The 22,125-nt window shown below is 37.8% G+C and overlaps 2 protein-coding genes across 3 annotated transcripts; both read right to left on the minus strand.

The window, feature by feature from the left end:
- Nucleotides 1-1,525: 1,525 nt before the first annotated feature.
- On the minus strand, nt 1,526-15,405 carry slc22a17 (solute carrier family 22 member 17). The gene is made up of 10 exons (XM_060869685.1): nt 14,953-15,405; nt 12,358-12,909; nt 8,889-8,992; nt 8,610-8,764; nt 5,863-6,028; nt 5,318-5,433; nt 5,005-5,110; nt 4,602-4,825; nt 4,195-4,306; nt 1,526-3,812 (listed from the first exon to the last, which is right to left on the minus strand). Exons 2-10 carry the CDS (start codon nt 12,826-12,828, stop codon nt 3,536-3,538), a joined length of 1,731 nt encoding a protein of 576 aa, XP_060725668.1. The 5' UTR covers nt 12,829-12,909; nt 14,953-15,405; the 3' UTR covers nt 1,526-3,535.
- A 1,410-nt stretch (nt 15,406-16,815) lies between these two features.
- On the minus strand, nt 16,816-21,785 carry cebp1 (CCAAT/enhancer binding protein (C/EBP) 1). 2 transcript variants are annotated; one of them, XR_009648440.1, is made up of 5 exons: nt 21,123-21,785; nt 20,615-20,917; nt 20,134-20,485; nt 17,675-17,879; nt 16,816-17,373 (listed from the first exon to the last, which is right to left on the minus strand). XR_009648440.1 is itself a non-coding variant. In XM_060869688.1 (4 exons), exons 2-3 carry the CDS (start codon nt 20,915-20,917, stop codon nt 20,168-20,170), a joined length of 621 nt encoding a protein of 206 aa, XP_060725671.1. In that variant the 5' UTR covers nt 21,123-21,785; the 3' UTR covers nt 17,388-17,879; nt 20,134-20,167. The 2 variants fall into 2 exon arrangements, 1 of the variants encoding a protein (XP_060725671.1); XM_060869688.1 differs by lacking the exon at nt 16,816-17,373 and having other exon boundaries at nt 17,388-17,879.
- Nucleotides 21,786-22,125: the final 340 nt, after the last annotated feature.

The raw sequence follows: 22,125 nt of genomic DNA on the forward strand, positions 1-22,125 counted from the left end.
TGTAGCAACTGCATACACCAAAGTGTGTTACATGTCAATTACCCCAGAAATGAGGTAAAATATATTTGCATTTTGGGCGGGAGTAGAAAGATCGGATTGATATTGAACAGTTTTAACAAATCAGATAGCTATCGGATCAGAAAAAACACATGAAGTGACCAGGTGTAAAAAGGCCCTTAGTCAAAAACATGTTATACGCTTACTTATTTACAGAACATGACAATTTCCTGCTAATCACTTACTGCTAGTCTACATTCTCAATAAAAACCACAAGACATCGGTGGTTGAGAGATACAGTATTTGTTTTTTTTGTGTGTGCAGCGAGCAAGAATAAGAAAACAGCAAGGGTCTGTAATCCTAAACACAGTTTTCTATTATCGCACAAGAACAAAGATTGCAAATTCATAGGTTAAAATCCACCTAGATAAAGCCACTGCGAAGCAGAAGAAATAACAAACAAATAAGTGTCTTTCACAGACCTACTTAGTGAATTGGCTTTGTATTAGTTCTGATGACTGTTTTACCTGAAAAGCTTAGTTTTCATCAGTGTCTCTTGTTATCTAATTGCTACAATTCTCCCCTTTGTTGAAGGCATTTCTCTGCTCTCTGAGATCTGAATCTTTCAGGCTGTCTGTCACACCAAAATGCTTTGTTCTGTACCCTCTTGCTTTCAGAACAGTCAGCCAGCCAAAGACAGACCAGCCGTGAGCCTAACACTGTTCTCTGTCACTACAATAATGAAAATAAACCAAATAAACCTTATCTTCAATAAAGCTATGTTTTGCTGGTCTTTTAATTCTGTATTGCTGTATCAAGGGGTCAAAAATGGCAAATGCCACATTTGATCAATGTACAATGGTGTATCAATTTTCTGCATGAAGACACTCTCAAACTCAAATGACACAAACACCAATTTGAATAATAATACAATATGTGATATATTTGTATTGTTTATTATGCTCATGTTAATCAGTTTATGTCAATTCCAACTCCTGTGTCATCAGAATATTTGGTCAAATAGAAATAGTCTGATTTTTACATGCAAAACTATGTATGTGGATTATTTGTTGTATAATGAAGCAGCATTTTAAAGAAACTGTGTAAACAATGCTCAGGCAGAAATAGTGAGACAACAGAGCCGATTGGATGACTTACTGCAGCACATGAAATTATAATTATAATTATTACATAATATTTTATTACATTATACTAATTATCATTAATTGTCTTATTATTACCAATAGATAATTCCATTGTCCTAAACGCTAACATTCTTAATAAACACTGCTGTGATTTCAACAGAGATACTAAGGTATATTTCTTTCATTCACTCTTTTATTTTAAGAGTTTGCTTTATCCTGGTTATAGGTCATATGACATTACAATCATATAAATACAGAGCCCAAATTCATTTTTAACATTTTGTTTTAAATTCAATTTGCTTAAAGATTTAACATAATTACACCACATTATTAATTTGGTAATAATCATACAATAATCTAATAATAGAGAGTTAAACTGACAGAGTGGTGATTCTAAGATTTATTTTTGGTTTCTTTAGTCCATCTTCCATGCTTGTATTCATTTGGTAAATAAACATATTCCGATTTTGACATGCAAATCTACCTGTATGTCTATTTTTTGCCATATTGGGAGGCAACTTTTCCAAGAAATTGGCTAAACAAGTCTCAGGCAGAAATAGCGAGACAAACTTGGCCACACCAGAGCCGACTGAACGATTGACCGCACCACATGAGAGTTATCGTGGCTGCCTGAAATTGTAATAGGATGAATCACCACCCTTGTCAAAAGAGCACAATGCCATTGTTTATAACGCCAGAAGCATTTATAGCAGGCATTTATATTGGAGTCAAATAGTAACAATAAACAAAATGAATAGTGCAAAAAGAAAATCCTTGGATGCGTAAAGTTATTCCTTCAAAGTGCTTTGACAGATTACATTTTTATACACAAACACAATACATTTATTATAGAAAGCAGTGTAGCTTAAAAAAAGACAAATGCTTGATGCCTTATGGCATTTCAAAATAGATCACAAATGCTCGATAGGAAAAAGGGTGTCCAGCTATGTGCCAAAGGGTTTAAATAATCTTACTAATGCCACATAGCATATTGGAGCCCAGCAACTACTTCAGCTGTTTTAGAGTATTATATTGTCCTAAAGACTAACATGTGCTAAGGATCAAATGTGTGTTCAGAGGGAGGTTAATAAACACTGCTGTGATGTTTGTTTTAAACTGAAACAGTTGTAGGAGATGTGAATACAATACTAAGGTATATTTCTTTCATTTGCAGTATTCACTTTATCCTGGTCACATTCATGACATGACTGTGTGCTAATACACATCAGTCCATCACAGACCACATTACATCACATTCATATAAATACAGAGCCCAATTTCATTTTTAACATTTTATTTTCAATTAAATTAGGTTAAAGATTTATCAACATAATTACAGCACATGTTATTACATGGTAAATAATCTTTAGCAATCAGTCAAGTGAAGTTTTATTACTACTTTCAAGTAATATTGTTTTAGCAATTATTATAATAATCGTTAATTTCTACCAACAGAAAATTAGCAATTATTATAATAATCGTTAATTACTACCAACAGAAAATTAAGTGCATTTTTTTTTTTAAAACCAAAAAAACTGACAGAGGTGATCCTAAAACAAAGCTGCATTAATCATTCCTTCGGTTTCTTTGGCCCATCTTCCATGCTTGCACTCAGAGCATGACCAAATGGAAATTCTAGTGTTTTCCTTCCCTGCACACTCATTAATACAGGGTGGCAAGATTCAGTCCTGTTTCTTCCAACCCCAAAGTGTCTTTAAGAATGCTACAGGAGTAAACCTATGTAACGTAAATACTCCTTCTCTGTCGGCATGCCCCAGTCCAGCATACGCAAATCAGAATAATCAATACCGTAATACCATTATAAACTACCCGTTTATAAATAACAGAAGAACTTGCAATAAAGTTGTTCTATTGTGCTGATGGGCCAGCAGGAGCACATTCCTGTTTCCTCCCAAACCTTCATATTCTATTTCAGTTTAAACAGAGTATATTTTAGGTATTTACAAAACTGTAGTATTTTGAGCCCTTGCCTGTGTGAAGTGGGGTTGATGTAACTGAGAGTCACTCAGTGCGATATGGGCCATACACACTTGTATTATGTCTGTGAAGGTGACTGTCCAGCGTTTTTAGGGTTACCACCTGCTGCATGGTATATGAAGTTGGCACTCACTGCAGTAGCCGTAGTTGAGCTCTGGGGTACTACAGAGCACGGCTGGCTCTCTATACCATTGAGTTTCTCACCCCTCACACTTCAGCAGGAGCCTGTATGACTCTGCATGCTGTAGTTCCATTTATGCTTTAGGAATGATTACAGAATGGTAGATTAAGAAGGCTTGTCCCAAGTGCCCCCTCTCATCCTCTGCTACACAGACATGGTGAGAGTCATGGGGAGTGGCTGAGGAGAACAGGTGTATGTAAGTGTACTATGAAGGCTAGGTCTCTGGATTTGGTGTGGCAAGCAATGGAACGTTGTCCCTCCTTTTCCTGCCCAGCGGGGGGCGCCTGAATTGTTCACCATCAGCCAGTGTCTGTGGCAGGGGCTTTCGTTTGCTCTCCGGAAGTAGCAGAATGGACAGAACAGCCAGCAGGGCAAGAGAAGAGTATACTACATGGTGCAGGAAGTAGCCGTAGTGGTTGCGCAGGTCCATCAGAGGAGAGCTAAGACGACCCACGCAGCCAAGAGCCAGGATAGCACCAACCCCACTTCCCCTAGAAAGACCAAGGAAAACGTGTATGGTTTATAATATAATTTAATAAATACAAATACCAATGTGTACCAGTAGCAAACTGGATTTTAGAACTGAATCTGAATTGCTCTGATTATTGCTCTGATCAGTATTGATCTGGTATATAAATATATATATTTTTAAAAGGCTGTTTCCATATAAAAAGCTCCATATAAAGGGCCACAGGTTTCCATATAAAAATGGGATGTTACATGAAAGCTACTGGAACAAATTTAAAAGATCATGATCTACTTTGTAAGTTCTGGAAGGCCAGTACGTTGTGCCTTGTTTACTGATCACATATAGTGAATATAAAGCCATTCAGCCTAACCGTGAGTTACATTTAAATAAGTGTAAAGTGTTACCTAATGATGGTGGGCATGATTTCAGCAGTAAAGAGGACACACAGAGAGGCAGCAGCCTGTGATGAGAAGAGGCCCATCACAGAGAATACTGTAATGGCTGATTCACTCAGATCTACAAACAGAAATCATGAAGAGTCAACTATTAAGTCCACAAGCAGAAAACTGTGTGTGTGTATGTGTATGTACACAATTTCTATAGACTGTGGATGTGTGTTTGTGTGTGTGTCATTTAATACTTCAGCAGGTATTTACCATTTGTGTGATAATACATACTGTACTACTGCTCTGCAATAGTGCTAGAAATGTCCCCAAAGCCATCTCCATTCTCTTTCAAATGTCATCTCAAATCTCAGAATTCAACATTAATTTTTAATTCTAAAATTTCTATCAACAAAATCTGCACTCACACTCCATCAGGCCCAGTAAAATGAGAGAGGCGAGCCCTGTCATTGTCATGGCCAGCAGAAGAATCCCACGGCGACCACATCGGTCCACTGTTGCCCAGAGCAACAGCCAAGCTCCACCTCCTGCACAGACAGACAGTAGGTAGGTCCAATAGAAACTGGGACTAGTGCCTCGGACATCGCCCCTGAAGGAGCTGTAACAGTGACTAATGCCATGAGAGATGAACCTGCGAGAGACAGTAGGAAAAGGAAAGAGAGAAATGATATCCGGAATTAAAATAACGCATATTCTTTTCTCTAAATCTATTATTCATATTGAGATACTTAATAGTAGGTGTGTCCTAAAGGTCTAGGCATCATATAAACTATAAAAGTAGGCATTTAATTTGAATATAAATTGACTTACGAGGTAAAGCCCAGGACACACATGTTTTTCCAGATGTTTCGACTCTGGAGTAACTCTGGGAAGGACAAGTGAGGACGACCACTCTGTGGGGACTCAGACTCCATCTCTACAGGAACATCGTAACAGGTCACATTTACAATCCAAATGGTCACACATGATACATTTATTAATCCCAACACAGAACATGAAGACTCAAATTGAAACACTTCTAAACGGCTATATTCTAAAGGAAAATAAATCTACAACTATTTAGCAAGTGTTGTGCAACTTCAGCGTAAACTAGGCAGGTAATGAGTTGTGTTTGTGAACAGACCTGTGAAGCCATCATCTTCTCTTTGTCGCTCACTGTGTTCACTAAACGAGTTCATGTCAGCTGCTCTCTCTGAGAGCAATAACCACCGTGGGGACTCTGGAAAAACACCTGGAATTCTAAGGACAGGCAAACAGATAAACTGTTTGTTGCCAAGTTGTTTAAAGCAAAAGGCAAAACAACACAGTTTACACTTTAATGCTAGCAGAGATGTCTGGCAGTGTTAAAACCCAAGCTGATTCACTGTTACAGACAGCTGCTAATGGAACCTGCTAATGTCTTCCTGTTTCTGAAGGAATTTAATCTCAATAAGGTTTAATCACTCTCAGTTGTCAGATGTAGTCAGTTGGCATTCATCACTTTATACTTAATGACTTTTTTGTGCTTGTGGAATTGCTCTGTCAGGACCCTGTATAGCCAGGACCTCCCCATCCCCCACCCCCACCCCACCCCCCTTCTTTTTAAGGTAACTAACCCCAAGCCTAACCCTTATGCACTGTACAGTTTCAAAAACTCCCGAGTTGTAACATTTCCCAGCAGTCCCTCACCCATAGCAGAGGAAGAGAGAAAGAGGTGCTGCTCCAGTTCCTATCAACCCCCTCCATGTTGGGCATCCAACAGCTACTCCCAGCAATAAGAGTTCCCCGGCAACTGTTGTAAGTCCCGCAATCATGGTCACCAGGAGACGCAGTGAAGGGTCACATAGTTCCAAACCTTTCATCAAGCAACAAGACAGCAACAAAAGCAAATTCATATATCCAGTGTCATGAACAAAACAATTAAGATTATAGAGTAAATAAATAAATGTATGCTTATAGTATAATAACGACGCTAATGCCATAGCACTGCTGAATACTTGATTGACTGATTAATTTTCTATAACAAACTGAAGTGATCTTTTTTTATGACAGTTACTGCATTTTGCAGAGTGACTTACATTTTATCTCACTTTTTTATTCAACTCGGCAGTTGAGGGTTAAGGGCCTTGGGCTCATAAGTGACAGCTTTTTGGACCTGGGATTCAGTCATAAGCTTCTAATCAGTAGTCCAACACCTTAACCACTAAGCTACCGCAATATAAGTATTAAGTAAGTTTTAGCTAAGTTAAGTAAGTGATATTGTTGTGCATATTCTTAGAGGAGATATTTATTTAACATTTTGAAAGAAGTCTCTAGTGATACTGATCTCTTGATCAAAGATCTCTTGATACTTTGTGTCAATCAAGGTAAAGCTGTATTAAGGAAGTCTTAAGGACTGAGGTTAACATGAGAAGCTGTGTTTATTTGAGACTTAACTTAAAGGGACAGTCTGGTGGAGGAATAACTGTTTATATAGGAGCTGCTGTAATATAAGTGACAAAAGTCTTGTCTCTTATCTATTTTGTAGAAACACCTGCTATTAACCTGACTTTTAATTAATCAATTGCTGTTAGAAATAGCTCATATGAAAAGCTAAAACCCTCCCAAATGATGTTTAATGCACTGAAATAAATTAGTTTCACTGAAAAATGATTTATCATTTAATCAAGACAGAAAGGTCAAATTTTGGCAAGACAAAAGTTTTGTCGCCTATACAGAAATTGAACAAATTTACTGCAAATACAAAAATATGTCAGCAAATTAAGTAGTGGTGCTGTGAGATCCAAATTTAATATCTTGTATGACTTCCATGAGCTTGAAGGACTGCATCATGTGGTTTGGCAAGGATTCATACTGTACAATTTATTGATGAAGTCATCAGGAATAGCAAAGAAAGCAGTCTTGCATGCCTCCCAGACATCATCAATATTCTTTGGTTACTGTGCCGGCCAATACTGGAGCATCTTGTGCTCTTCTTCGCCTTGAGGAACTTTGATGTGGAGATGGAAGTATGCGATGGAGCACCATCCTGCTGCAGAATTTGGCCTCTTTTATGGTTGGGAATATAAGAGGTAGCTAAGATTTCTTGGTATTTTAGACTATTGATGTTGCCTTCCACCCTGCAGATCTCTCGCACAACCCCATACTGGATGTAACCCCAGACGATGATTTTTCCGCCACCAAACTTCACTGTTTTCTGGGTGAATCTCGGATCCATGCAGGCTCCAGTAGGTCTCCTGCAATATTTGCGGCAACTGTGGTGTAATTCAAGAGAAGATTCATCTGAAAAATCCTCCTTCTGCCACTTTTCCAGCGTCCATCCTTTTAGCAGGCTGTGGGCCTTGGCAAATGCCACACGGTTTTTCAATTGTCTTTTGTTTAGTGCTGGCTTCTGGGCACTGATTCGACCATGGAGGCCATTTCGAGACAGAATCTGACAAACTGTTCTGGTTGACACAGGGGTTTCAGGTGACCAGTTCTTGTGGAGCTCTGCTGCAGTGGAAAATGGGCTGGCCTTGGATTTTTGAGCCAACAAATGGTCCTCTCAAGCAGCAGTCTTGCAGGGTCTGCCTGACCTGGGCTTGTCCAAAACGTCTCCAGTCTCTTCAAATCTTTTTTTATCCTCTGTACTTGACGCTGAGACACATTGAAGGTGTCTGCCACATCAGCAGTGGATCTGGTCTTCAGCCTCTTTATAATCAAAACTTTAGTCTCAGGGTGAATCTTAGGCATGTTTGCAGAGGTCTAGTTGCAGTTGATGTGAAGGTCTAGTGTACTGGGGTTCTTTTTATACACACCTGAGTCCTAATTGATCCATTATTAGTCACAGTTGAAGCTCATATGACAAGGCGACAACACTTATGTCTTTGCAAAAATTGACTCAATGGGTTTTACTAAGCTGTGAATATTAGAATACTTTTTGATGGTTTCGTTTTGCACTGAAACATTATTACAAAAGCTGTTGGGATTAAAATGAGCCATTTCTTGTAAAAAAAAAATCTTGATTAGAAATATATTTCAGCGGCACTTCAGGTCAATTTGTACACAAGCGACAAGACTTTTGTCAGGGACTGTATAAGCAGTTAAAAATAAATGTGTCCTTTGTTAATGTATTTAAAATATTGCAAGCACTAACAGATATAAAACATGTCAGAACATGCTGGTATTTGAATATAATTAACATCAGGGTGGTATTACAGGCCACATCAATCCATCCCTGCATTGATTTCTTTCCTACGACATCACATCCTGAAGTGTTTTATTTCTTATTCTTAAAAATGCATTACAGTTCATGTTTCTGATAGAATCTACTCTCGTTAACTACTGTGTCATATATCAACACAAGAACTAATGGCCCCTGCATTTTAGCTGTACTCATACACACACATCAGACTTAATACTTGATTATTGTCTCATTCATGATGCACACTACTTACGACCAACATATAGCACAAGATAAACGCCAGCAGTGGCTGCAGCTAAGCAGAACCGCATGGCAATGAACATGGCGGGTGAAGGAGACACACACACCAGTATGCCAAAAACCACAGACAAAGTGAGCGAGATGAGGAGGGTCTTCATCCGGCCCAATCTGAGGAAGGGACAAACCATTGTGGAGACCTTATATACCAGGACATTTACCCAAACACATTGTTTGTACACAGACTGAAAATCAATGAAATTTTAACATTGTTTGATCATTGTTCTCTTCTCACCGGTCAGCAGCATATCCAAGGCCCAGGCAGCCTATGAGGATGCCCAGTATGAAGCACACTTCCTCTACTGGGACCAGCCAATACTGAGAGCACACCAGATTCCACTGCCAAGACAGGAGACAGGAAGTAAGGAAATGACAAGGTTCATGACAACACAACATGATAATGAAGTGTTGATAATTGAATTCATAATTCAACCTTTTTGAGTATGCATAAAAAATACAACACTAATGGGAAAACTACAATTGTCTTCCTCAGTTAAGCTAAACTAGCACATATTAAAAAATAAACTGTCTTACTACTCAGTAAAAATATATATATAAAAAGTGGAAGTGTTAAACATTTATTTTCATAAATGAACAAAATGCAGTGAATGAACAAAAGAGAAATCTAAATCAAATCAATATTTGGTGTGACCTCCCTTTGCCTTCAAAACAGCAGCAACTCCTCTAGGTACACTTGCACACAGTTTTTGAAGGAACTCGGCTGGTAGGTTGTTCCAAACATCTTGGAGAACTAACCACAGATCTTCTGTGGATGTAGGCTTTCTCACATCCTTCTGTCTCTTCATGTAATCCCACACACACTCGATGATGTTGAGATCAGGGCTCTGTGGGGGCCATGCCATCACTTCCAGTACTTCCTGTTCTTCTTTACGCTGAAGATAGTTCTGACTGGCTGTATGTTTGGGGTCGTTGTCCTGCTGCAGAATAAATTTGGGGCCAATCATACATCTCCCTGATGGTATTGCATGATGGATAAGATGGCTTTGGTGAGAACACCATTAATCCTGATCAAATCTCCAACTCCATTTGCAGAAATGCAGCCCCAAATGTTCAAGGAACCTCCACCATGCTTCAATGTTGCCTGCAGACACTCATTATTGTATCGCTCTCTAGCCCTTTGACGAACAAACTGTTCTGTTACAGCCAAATATTTAAAACTTTGACTCATCAGTCCAGGGCACCTGCTGCCATTTTTCTGCACCCCAGTTCCTATGTTTTGAGTCTCTTTGAGTCTCGCATACCTGAGTCTCTTGGTCTTGTTCCCACGTCGGAGGTATGGCTTTTTGGCTGCAACTCTTCCATGAAGACCACTTCTGGCCAGACTTCTATGGACAGTAGATGGGTGTACCTGGATCCCACTGGTTTCTGCCAGTTCTGAGCTGGTGGCACTGCTGGACATCTTCCGATTTTGAAGGGTAATAAGCTTGATGTGTCTTACATCTGCTGCACTAAGTTTCCTTGTCCGACCACTGCGTCTACGATCCTCAACGTTGCCCGTTTCTTTGTGCTTCTTCAAAAGAGCTTGAACAGCACATCTTGAAACCCCAGTCTGCTTTGAAATCTTTGTCTGGGAGAGACCTTGTTGATGCAGTATAACTACCTTGTGTCTTGTTGCTGTGCTCAATCTTGCCATGACATGAAACTGTCTTTCACAACCTCACCTTACTAGCAGAGTTTGGCTGTTCCTCATCCAGTTTTAAGCCTCCTACCCAGCTGTTTCTGTTTCAGTTCATGTAGGGTTTCAACCTACAGTACGTGTGACCTTGGTGATCATTAGCACCTGTTTGGTATAATTGGTTGATCATACACCTGACTATAATCCTATAAAATCCCTGACTTTGTGCAAGTGTACCTATAAGAATTGATGCTGGTTTGAAGGCAAAAGTTAGTAACACCAAATATTGATTTGATTTAGATTTTTCTTTTGTTTTCTCACTTTGCATTTTGTAAATTGACAGAAATAAACACTCATTATTTATATTTCTGAAAACATTCTTTGTTTACAGCATTTTTTCACACGCCTAAAACTTTTGCACAGTACTGTACACACACACACACACACACACACACACACATATATATATATATATATATATATATATATATATATATATATATATATATATATATATATATATATATATACGTATATATATATATATATATATACGTATATATATATATATATATATACGTATATATATATATATATATATATATACGTATGTATATATATATATATATATATATATATATATATATATATATATATATATATATATACGTATATATATATATATATATATATATATATATATATATATATATATATATATATATATATATATATATATATATATATATCATATCTTAGATATATCATATCTAAAATAAAAAAAACAACAAACTAAACCGATAGTATTTTATAGACATATCAAAAATCAACTGAGTATAATTCAGGCCTTCAAACATGGCATGATATTATTGCTTATTCACCCAGATACTACTGTACATAGTTTTCTCTGTACAGAGTGGTGTGTTTGCGAAGCTCCAGAAAAATGCAAGGCATGTGGAAAAATCAGTTTGGTAACTCAAGTCAACTCATCAAACAAGTTCTAAAGCAGTTTACCAAGCATTTAGTAATTACGATGAGAATGCAACTCTTGCTGTGCTTAGATTTTTTCCGCATGCCCACACCCTGAAAATGGCAGTGCCACTTAACCTGGTTCCAAATTATGCAAAATTCAACTTCCAGCTGTGACTGAATTTCCACTTTAAGGCATTACTGAAAGTCTCTTAAGGTTGTTAAACTCCCTTAATAACCACAGTGGTTGCTAGGTGATGTATGAAGCAAATTATTTTCAACTTTCCATGAGCTGTGCCTGCTTTACGCCCTGTGCTTTAATTCTCTACGCAGGCAGTGGGGAAAACATGCTTAAAATACCTCAGTGAGACACAGAATTATGGTTCACAGAAATGCACACACACACCTACCAAAACTAACAACACCTCAGAGAACCCCTGTGTACTATGTCGTACTGATACAATTGACACCAGGCTTCCGTACACTCAGAGTATAAACATGTGCACTGTTTGCGTTACTAGGCGCAGATTTTCAAACTAAAATAATTCCCATAGCGTGCCAAGTACCAGCTAATGGAAAGTGGTGCATTAATTACAAGGCAAAATAACCCTAAAAGTCACTTTGTGACTTTGTGTACTAGGTAAACTCAACGACTATATAACTCAAATCAGTTACTCTCAAAATCTGACAATAATACATGCATGGGTCACAGACACAAAGGTTTCTGAAATCAAAATATTAATTTCATAGCTTTTCCTAGACATATCGATCTATTCAAGAATAATGTCAAACATGTATAAGGTTAAAAGAAATCCTGTATAATAATATCTTCAGAATAACACATACTTGTCAGAAAACATTGGGCATAGTTTTAGCTGCACTACTTGGAAAGTCTGTATAAATAAAAATCTCAACAACCCATCATCAGTAATAATTAAATGATAATTAAACTTCTGGATGTTCATGTTATAAATACAGCTTCTATTTTTTGATTTGTAGAATGCAATTTAAATATAATGCTTAAAATGTATTTGTAAAATGTATGAAAATACAATGTTTCAAATATTAATTAAAACTGAAATATCATTGAAAATATTACCTCAGTGACAATGTTATTCCTCAGGCCTTCTGTGACATTAAAGTCCCAACCAACCTCACAGTCCACTACAGCAGAGCGAGTGCCATTAACAAACAGGTACTGGGTGCACTGAGATAGTCCCCCGCTGTCGCCTTCCCTAGTACCCTTCTCCCAGGGCAATGAGGCATTTAACACCTCCTCTGTGGGGTTGGATACTGACAGGTGACAGTGATGCGGTGATGCCAGGGTCAACAGTGGGTCAGAAGACAGCAGGAAGGCCAAGAAGAGGTTGGGTAAGATGGAAAGCGCAATGAAGAGTCTCTGTTTTTTCCGGCCCAGGGCCATCACCATTACCTCTCCTGTAGGTGGCAGTGAGGGAGGCACTGGGATTGTGGAGGGTGCAGGAGAGGATGGGGCAGGGGATGAGGGCAGAGAGGGAGGTGGAGGAGGGCAGGGGCAGGGTGAAGCCAGGGGAGAGGGTGGGGATGTCATAGTTCAAGGTGAGAGGTCAGTGAAAAGCCGTCTGCTGTGTTGTAAGGAGTCCGGCAATTCGCACCTGGCTTTGGACTCACCCTTTAATGTTGGTGTAAGAACAGGGGAAATAAAGGTGAAAAAGAGAGAAAGAGAGAGAGAGAGAGAGAGAGAGAGAGAGAGAGAGAGAGAGAGAGAGAGGGAATATTTTAGATTTTGGTTTCCTTTTCTGTCCAAAGGAGAAAAAAATCATATATAACACGGAAAAATAACATTCATTGCTATTACATTTCTATTATATACTGTTATATCAGAATCTTTTAACTATTATCAAATTATCTTTGGTAAAAGACTTAACAAACCATCCCTGAAATACTGCCTTGTCTACATGCCTACTAATCTATTATTACCATTGCCTTGGGAATCAATGAAACTATGGTTCATTCTGACCGGAGAAAAAGGCAGACGTCAGATACAGTGTCCTAAACACCTGGAATAAACTCCAGAGGTCCTTGAAATGCTGTTCTCATATAACACTGAGCCAGGTTAAACATGTAACCCATTAAGACCTAATGTATTTCAGCCAGTGTGTTAAAGAATTTCAAACATTTGAGATCTTAACAGCTCCATGAAACTAAATGGAGATGAAGCAGTTATGCATAATTGTCTCTCTTCTTTCATTCACTGGTTGTGAAAATCAGCAAAAACTTGTACATTTTGTATAGTATTGAAGCAGACAAGCCATTCCAGTCATTTTAATCAGCTCACTCAGAGTTTTATGCCTAGATGTCGAATTCTTTAATCTGATTAGTCATGTCTTGATTACTTTTTTTATCGTCAATGCTGTGCCAATGATGTTGGCTGTAATTCAAATGAAAGGTTAACATCAAGAGGCAGAAAAAAGAGGCTGGTGAGTGAAGAGGCTGCTATAACGTAAGTGATAACAAGTGATAGTGTCTCACAGAGGCACCAATACCTTAAGAAATGGTTGAAAAAAGCACAATGTGTCAATCAGTTATATATGATTCATTGAGAACATGCTGTGATATAAGAGCAATTAAACATGTGCTCTTATAGAAACATAATCTACTTTGCTTCAGACTGTATCACACCAACCCAGTAGGTATACATTATTGTTATACATTACTTATATCTGCAATTATTTTTTATGTTTTATTGATCTTGCATTTTACTGTAAACATAAAAAAGTGTGTGTGTTTGTGTGTGTGTGTGTGTGTTTGTGTGTCTGTGTGAGTTTGTGTGTGCGTATGTGTTTGTGTGTGTGTTTGTGTGTGTGTGTGTTTGTGTGAGTTTGTGTGTGTTTGTGTACATTACTTATATCTGCAATTATTTTTTATGTTTTATTGATCTTGCATTTTACTGTAAAAAAACAATAATCGCAATAATGTTATATATAATTATATTTTTAGATAAATATATAATATACATGTAATTATATAATTGTATTTTTGCATCAGGTTTTAATTGTTTAATTGGACATTTGTATTTAAGAACTGCTGTAGCAATAGGTAGGAGTTTGTGTTGCTGACAGGAGGAATAGAGAAACTATGTGAGTGCTGAAGCAGAAAACTGTAATTAATAAATCACCAAATTACAGGAAAATACTCAGAAAATGCACAAGTGTCCATATTAAAGCTTACACATTACAGGGTTAATGATGAACTGGTGTAAATGGATGTCTCTGTGCGGTAGGTCTCACAACTACTGTCATCCAGCTGAAGTTCATTTTCAATCATCTGTAAAGCTTCTTAATATCTTTACGCTTTAAAAATAATATTTTTCAGAATTTCAAGATGGAGAAATTGGAGTATATAGTGCGTAGTACAGCCTAGTGGCTGGATGTGAGTATTCCAGCATTACATAAGAGACACCACACTAGAGCTGGAGAAAACTGCAGCATGTAAATAAACAAGAAAAGAGCAACACTGAAGCAGGTCGTTATAATATAGCTACAAAAAAAGAGCTGTGTGTGTGTGTGTGCTACTGTAGGGCTCAACTGTTTCTACAGTAACACACACACACACACACACACACACACACACACCACATGAACAATGTAAACACTCCTGATTTCCTGCTCTAACATTATATTCCCATTGTGAATGTGATATATAAGGGACTTACTGTGATGATGGTGAGACTGAGAGCAAGTCTCCCAAATGTCACTTTGTTAGTGAGCGCAGTAAAAAAATCAGCAGGCGATTTTTTTTTCTTTCTTTCTTTCTTTCTCCCTTTTTTTTGGTGAAGAGCTCGTTTCATAACCGCATCGCCTTCCTACAATCGCGTGTCCTTTTCCCAGCTACTGTCCACTGTTCAAGTCTTCACGTTTCAACACTAATGTCCACTGAGCACAAGACATCCGATGGCGTGGCCCTGTGGTGTACAAGTGGTCCTCTGTCCGGACAAAGGCTGTCGGTGCGCTGTCCTCCTGCCCGAGGTGCTGCTGCCCGTCACAACACATGAAATAAAGGCTCAGTGCAGACAAGCGGGTCTGAGACACTCACCACACACCGTGTGAACCGGTTTCCCTGGGACACAAAAAGGGCGGAAAAAAAAACCTGCAACGGAACAACGTCCGGAAAAAGCGACCAGACTCGGAAACCTTCGGCTCCTTTCGGCAGACTTTCCCATTTTCCCAAAAGAGCTGAGATTTCATAGTTCAGCCACCAGATGGAGCACTATATCAAAACGAATTGATACGTGTGTGTGTTTGTGTATGTGTGTTTGTGCGTGTGTATGTGTGTGTTTGTGTGTGTGTGTTTGTTTGTGTGTGTGTTTGTGTGTGTGTTTTTGTGTGTTTGTGTGTGCGTTTGTGGTTTTGTGTGTTTGTGTGTGTTTCTTTGTGTGTGTTTGTGTGAGTTTGTGTGTGCGTTTGTGTTTGTGTGTGTTTGTTTGTGTGTTTGTCTGTGTGTTTGAAACACAGACAAACACACACACACATACACAAACACACAAACAAACACACAAACAAACACACACAAACACAAACGCACACACAAACTCACACAAACACACACAAAGAAACACACACAAACACACAAAACCACAAACGCACACACATACACACAGAAACGCACACACAAACTCACATAGACACACACAAGCACACACAAACACACACAAATGCACACAGACACAAACACACACACTGAAACACACACAAACACACACATACACAGTGTGTGTGTGTTTGTGTCTGTGTGCATTTGTGTGTGTTTGTGTGTGCTTGTGTGTGTCTATGTGAGTTTGTGTGTGCGTTTCTGTGTGTGTTTGTGTATGTGCATGTGTGTGTTTGTATGCATGCGTATGTGTGTGTGTTTGTGTGTGTGTTTGTGTGAGTTTGTGTTTGTGTGTTCTTGTGTGTGTGTGAGTTTGTGTTTGTGTGTGTGTCAAACAGTTAATATTTTAATTTCCTTTTAATTCCCTGATAGACTGTCTAATGTAGCTTTAATATCATATTCACTCACAAGTGAGGTATTAATTGGAATTTATGAGTAGGTTTATTAATTATGTGTATAAATAGAGTAATAAAATGTATTATAAGATTACAGTGATTTGCAATACTGCAGTGTGTATGGCTTGCTGAATTTTACAAATGTCAGGTTAGACACTGACATTTGTAAAATTGCTTAAAAAGCTTAAGATTAGAAATTTTATATGCTAAGCTTGTATTAGTTTGTGTTACTCGTGAGTGTTCTCTAGAGGGAACCTTACAACACAGTGTTTCTACAGTGATTCCCACAGACACACTTCAAAATCTAGTGGAAATCCTTTCCAGAAGAGTGGAGCTTATTATAACAGCAAAAGAGTCTAAAGAATCTGGAATGTTCAACAAACACATATGCATGTGAGGGTATTTTATTTTATTAGCAGTTACAGATGCTTTCCTTTCAGAAAAGTCACATGAACTTTACAAATTTTTAAAACTGTACTAAAACATTTTTAAATGATTAATTTATTGTTACATGTTTTTTTTTTTTATTATTATTAAAGAAAACTTTGATCATGTGAAAAGTATGTTATTAGGGAGTATTTGTGCCACTACTTAAACTCTCCTTCACATTCGTGTTCATCTCCTCTTCAAGGTACTTTCTCACTCTCTGTTAATCACTCATATTTTTCCGTTCTAGTGGTTTGTAGAATCACATTTATCTTAATCACCATTACAAAGAAATACTGAAGTTCCCTCTAGATTTACTGGCCTTTAAGTAATTGCAAGTCATTGGTCATTTGGTGTTGAGTAACACTGGGCTTTGAGGTGCTGAGACTGAGCTGAAATACTGTCTTTCCTAATCGTGTGGCCGTATTTCAGGCCTTGAACCACATATTGCCCCATAGAGACTGGTGCAACAAACTTTTGAGCACAAAGTTCTTTCACCATATATTCAGGTATATTTGTAAGTTCTCTGAAGATTTTCCACTCCTATCCAATCTTCTCCCCCTGCTCTTTCACTGTTTTCCCTCATGGCTCTAACAACCTGTCAGTTTGGTGTTATCAGCTCCAGACATCTGCTCTCATGGCTTAGCTTTAGCTTGGGGTAGAAACTGAACACACACACACACACACACACACACACACACACACACACACACACACACACACACACACACACACACACACACACACACACACACACACACACACACACACACACACAAACTCACCACCTGGTATCATTGTGCCATCAATCTACTGTGTATCATATTTGCAGTGACACTATAGAGAAAAGGCAAAAGGCATTTTTCATCCCAAGTAAATATTATGGTGTGAGAACAGATGACAAGGCCTGATAACACTGGATCACCAGCAAACACAGACAAACAAGCAAAAAAAAAAAACCCAAACCCTAATGCATGTCCACTTCCCACTCGCTATCTGTGTGTCCTCTGACTGCAGTGGCAGCCACAGGAAGGCTCATAAAGCCATGCTTGTTGATGATATCTCCAGTTCTGTGTCCCACACAATGATGAAATCATACCCGTCCCACCAGAGCTGGGCCTCTGCTCTTCCCCACGCAAAATCCTGTGTCATTGTGTCAGTTAGCAAGAGGCTGTAGGTGAAATAAAGGGGTAGGAGGCTTAATAATAAAGTAGTTGATAACATACTACAAACCAAAAAATGGAATAGTTACAAAAATAGTTAAAAATAAACTTTGGAAATATTCCTACTGTTATTGGTAGTGATGGAAAGCATCCAAAACTCACTAACTAGAATATTGCTAAAACTGGCACAACTAATCTGAAAATGTTCTATGATAACTCACCAATGGAGCTAGACTGAAGTGAACACCATGTTTTAATTAGTAGCAATATATTAGAAAGGTAACTTTGGCTGGTTAGATAGCTCATGTTAATTCATTCATGTTTCCAGCTATATAGAAGAGGAATAGAAATCACATAGACACATACATTACAGCACACTGAAATTCCTTCTTCACAAATCCCAGCTTTGGAAGTTGGTGTTAGATCACCTCTGGACCCAGGGAGGGGGTAAGTTAAGGGCCTTGCTCAAGCAGCTTGGCAGTGCTAGGGCTTGAACACCAATCTTCAAATCAACAACCCAGAGACTTAACCACTTCCTTTAAAGCATTAAAAACTGAAGATAGCTGATAAATTGAGGCCAAGAACACTCATCTGTCTCTGTTTTCTCCAATATTTCTGCTACTAATTAAATAGAAATTCAAAGAAAGCTACTTTATTCTAATTTAAATCATTTAAAATTTGGTTCATACTATCTTTTAATTGGCTAAGAGCATTCCAGTGTTAAAAACAGTCAACCATATAGTCCGGTACTGTAAGTAGAGTACATGTAGTTTGCTACTTTCCACCTCTGGTTATATATCAAAAATCTTAAGTTGTAAATAATAGTATTAATAATAATAATAATAATAATAATAATAATAATAATAATAATAAATGGTGGGTAATATTTTTTGGTTATTTCTCCATTATTGTTCGAGGTTCCTTTCCAATAAGTTACCCCTTGTATACGCTAAGTTTATGTCTATTAGGACTTTTTTTTAAAGCAACAACATTTGATAACATACAATTCCTGTAAATTACCATAAAACATACATTATTGATATGAAATAGAGGTTAAATGCAAAAGACTGCAGGCACTCACTTAAACAATTAATTTAATGAGCGTTTCATTGATCATCGTAAGTGATCATTATATCAGGTAACAAAAATAGTCAAAATTAATGGTTAAAATACTACTACTACTACTACTACTACTACTACTACTACTACTACTACTAATAATAATAATAATAATAATAATAATAATAATAAAACAATCAAATTAAAATAAATGTCAATGTTATAGAAAAGTGTGATTAGTTCAGTTAGTTCAACAAAATAGTTCGATTACTTCTAAGGACTTTTTCTGGTTTCTTCTATTTGAAGTCACTGTAGTCACTTCAGGTTTGCTCAGTGGGAATAAATACAAAAACATTTATATATAAATCTAATATTAATCTTGAATTTTTGTATTATATTAAGCTTTGTATAATTTAAACCTTTTTGTATTATTTTTCTTATGTTCTGTAAAGCTGCTTTGAGACAATTTCCACTGTTAAAAGCACAATACAAATAAATCTGAATTGAATTAAATTTGTTTTGAGTTTTGTGCTGTGAAAGATATTTTTCCTCCTCTCTTATTATGAATATTTTAATGATAAGTTATCTTTATTGCTGTTGTTGTACACGTACAAAATACAGTGTGTGCTGAAGTTTCCGGTCAAAGTTACTATACTTAAGATTTTTTAATATTCCTGATAAATATATATCAACAGAATGGAAAACATTCTGTAGAAATTCTGTACTCGTTAATAAAGACAGAGACAGAAGCACAATACAAGCAGAGCTGATGAAGGTCCTATGAATGAAACATCTGATTTTTCTTGAAACTTTGTTTAATTCACTTCTATCACATAATACTACAATAAAAACAAAAGTATGCTGCATTTAATCCCTGAATTCTTGGAAAATTGCAAAAAAAAAAAATTACATTTGCTCTAATATATATGTCAAAAAATCTTGCGCATTGATGTGAAGGCAAAATCCCCCTGTATGGTCAATTACATAATGAATTTCTGAACATTAAAAAGTTAACAAAAGGGTGTCATTTTCGTTTTAGTGGGTTAATTGAATACACAATGGACGTTATCCTGACTGTCCATTTCATCCTGAGTATTGTTTTACAGACCGTCCTATTGAAACAAACTGAGTGTGTATTTAACAGTGTAATCTTACAGTCTTTACAATCCTCATTGATGTTATTATGCAATCAGCTCCACTAACCTGATAACTAAGGTAAGTGAGTTTCTAAGGTCACTCAACAGTGCTCTTCAACTCCTATGTCACTGACTTTGCTCTGTATGTGGCGCTGAGAGAGATGGCGACTGAGCATTTCCACTTCATGGGTAAGCTGTTCGATGTGAATTAGCAGCCTTTGATTTTCCTCCTGAAGTTCCAAGGCCTTTTGCTGAGTGAGCTGGATACGCCGACGTGCTTTATCCCGGCTCTTCCTCACAGCGATGTTGTTGCGCTCACGTCTCATCCGGTATTCCATGCTGTCCTTATTCAGACCTCTCTTCTGACCTGGCTGTCGAAATGTGGATGGAGGTGCAGGAAGCAGGAACTGAGAAAACTCCTTTATCGTGTTGCCAGGTTCACAGAAGAGGCAGATTGAACATGAAAAAAACAATTACTTGACATGCAATAAAACAATTGATGTAATATTACACAAAAGTGGTGAGAATAAAAATAAAATGTCTTTTACCTGTTGTATAATGTGGCTGTGTTGTGCTGGTCTTTCCACTGTTGAGTTTGAGCATGTCGAATAGGGCAAATACGCCATGCCCATCATCTGCTCACTGCTCCTATCATTTGTCCTGGAGAGTCCCTGAGACCCCATCGAATAGCTGTATGGTCCTCCTTCCATCTGTGGAATGTGAGCGGTTAGGTTACTGGATGTCGAAGTGGTGGAGTCGGTAGCCAAAGCCATGGTGTTGACCAGTGAGGAGCATGAATGATTATTGGACGAGAAGATGTGAGCTGTAGAACGACTATGTGAGACTGACATCTAAGTGGACAAGAGATGATAAATAAGCAAAACTCTATCTAGTAGCTAGGAGAGATAAATATTTAAAAAGTCAAATTTAGTCATGTAAAGATGGCAGCACTTCCTCAATTCAGGCATGTAAATATAAATTCAAACAATATTAATTGTCGTTTCTAGTGTTTGTTAGAGAGAAAACATGGTAAAATAAAGGCATAAAAAAACTCACCTTTAATTTGCCTTCTTCAGTACACACTTTGTTCCACAATCTTGCACCAAACTGCTCTGGTCTGTCCACAAAATCCGTTATGATACAGGTACTTAAGAGATCATGACACCATCATTTCCTCTGTCACAACCCCCTTCTTTGTCTCTCTCTTTCTCTTTGCATCACATATTGGCTTTTCTGTGACTTTGGGGGATGAATGTAAATTATTTAACTATATATTTCCCATAAAATAATAATAATAACAACTAGAACGGACATTTCCTGAAGAAAATGTGAATGTGCTTGCACATTGCAAGTTCCCCTCATCGTGCTGAGTGTTTTGATATGTCACATTCCCATGTTGTGCAAAATTTTTGATTTCGCTCATTTTGGGAGCGGGGCTACACGTGACGTCAGTTCCCCTCATCGTGCTGAGTGTTTTGATATATGACATGTCCATGTTGTGCAAAATCTTTGATTTTGCTTGTTTTGGGGGCGGGGCTACACGTGATGTCACGTGGTGGCGAGTGCCGCCACCAGGGGGCCAATACTTTTGGAATCATTGGATCGATAGTGTGGCGTTGATAGTTACATGTATTGAGAGTCTCCTTTATATCTACAGTCACTAGGAGAACACAGGAGAGAAGCGGTGCCTGAGCTCTGCGCACGCTGCGTGTGTGAGAGCTTAAAGGAATTTCAGGAATTTCCCATTCATTTCTATGGGACTTTTTCCGCCGCTTTTTCGTCCGCTGTGTGAACACCGTTGGTCCCATCGCTTATAAAAGTCATAGCACACCTGTCCTCAATGAGCCGGTCGATTTGACACCTCATTCATGGGTCTAGGACAAAAGCTGCGGGACAAGTTCCGCACCGAAAAAGTGTCCGGAAGAAGAAGAAGAAGAAGAAGAAGAAGAAGAAGAAGAAGAAGAAGAAGAAGTATGCAAGAGAACAAGAATGTGCTTTAGCAAACACATTAATAATAGTTGTTTTTTTCAGGAATACACTGTAATTTTTAAAACCCCAA

This window comes from Tachysurus vachellii, chromosome 5 (genome assembly GCF_030014155.1).
Source record: "Tachysurus vachellii isolate PV-2020 chromosome 5, HZAU_Pvac_v1, whole genome shotgun sequence".
NCBI classification, from domain to species: Eukaryota; Metazoa; Chordata; class Actinopteri; order Siluriformes; family Bagridae; genus Tachysurus; species Tachysurus vachellii.

Coding starts and splice junctions, on each gene's coding strand:
- slc22a17 (XM_060869685.1), bottom strand. CDS start 12,828: ATGACATCCCCACCCTCTCCCCTGGCTTCACCCTGCCCCTGCCCTCCT. Junction 8,765..8,888: donor CTTGGATATGCTGCTGACCG/GTGAGAAGAGAA, acceptor TCCCTTCCTCAG/ATTGGGCCGGATGAAGACCC. Junction 5,111..5,317: donor AGAAGATGATGGCTTCACAG/GTCTGTTCACAA, acceptor ATGTTCCTGTAG/AGATGGAGTCTGAGTCCCCA.
- cebp1 (XM_060869688.1), bottom strand. CDS start 20,917: ATGTCAGTCTCACATAGTCGTTCTACAGCTCACATCTTCTCGTCCAAT. Junction 20,486..20,614: donor ACAGCCACATTATACAACAG/GTAAAAGACATT, acceptor AACACGATAAAG/GAGTTTTCTCAGTTCCTGCT.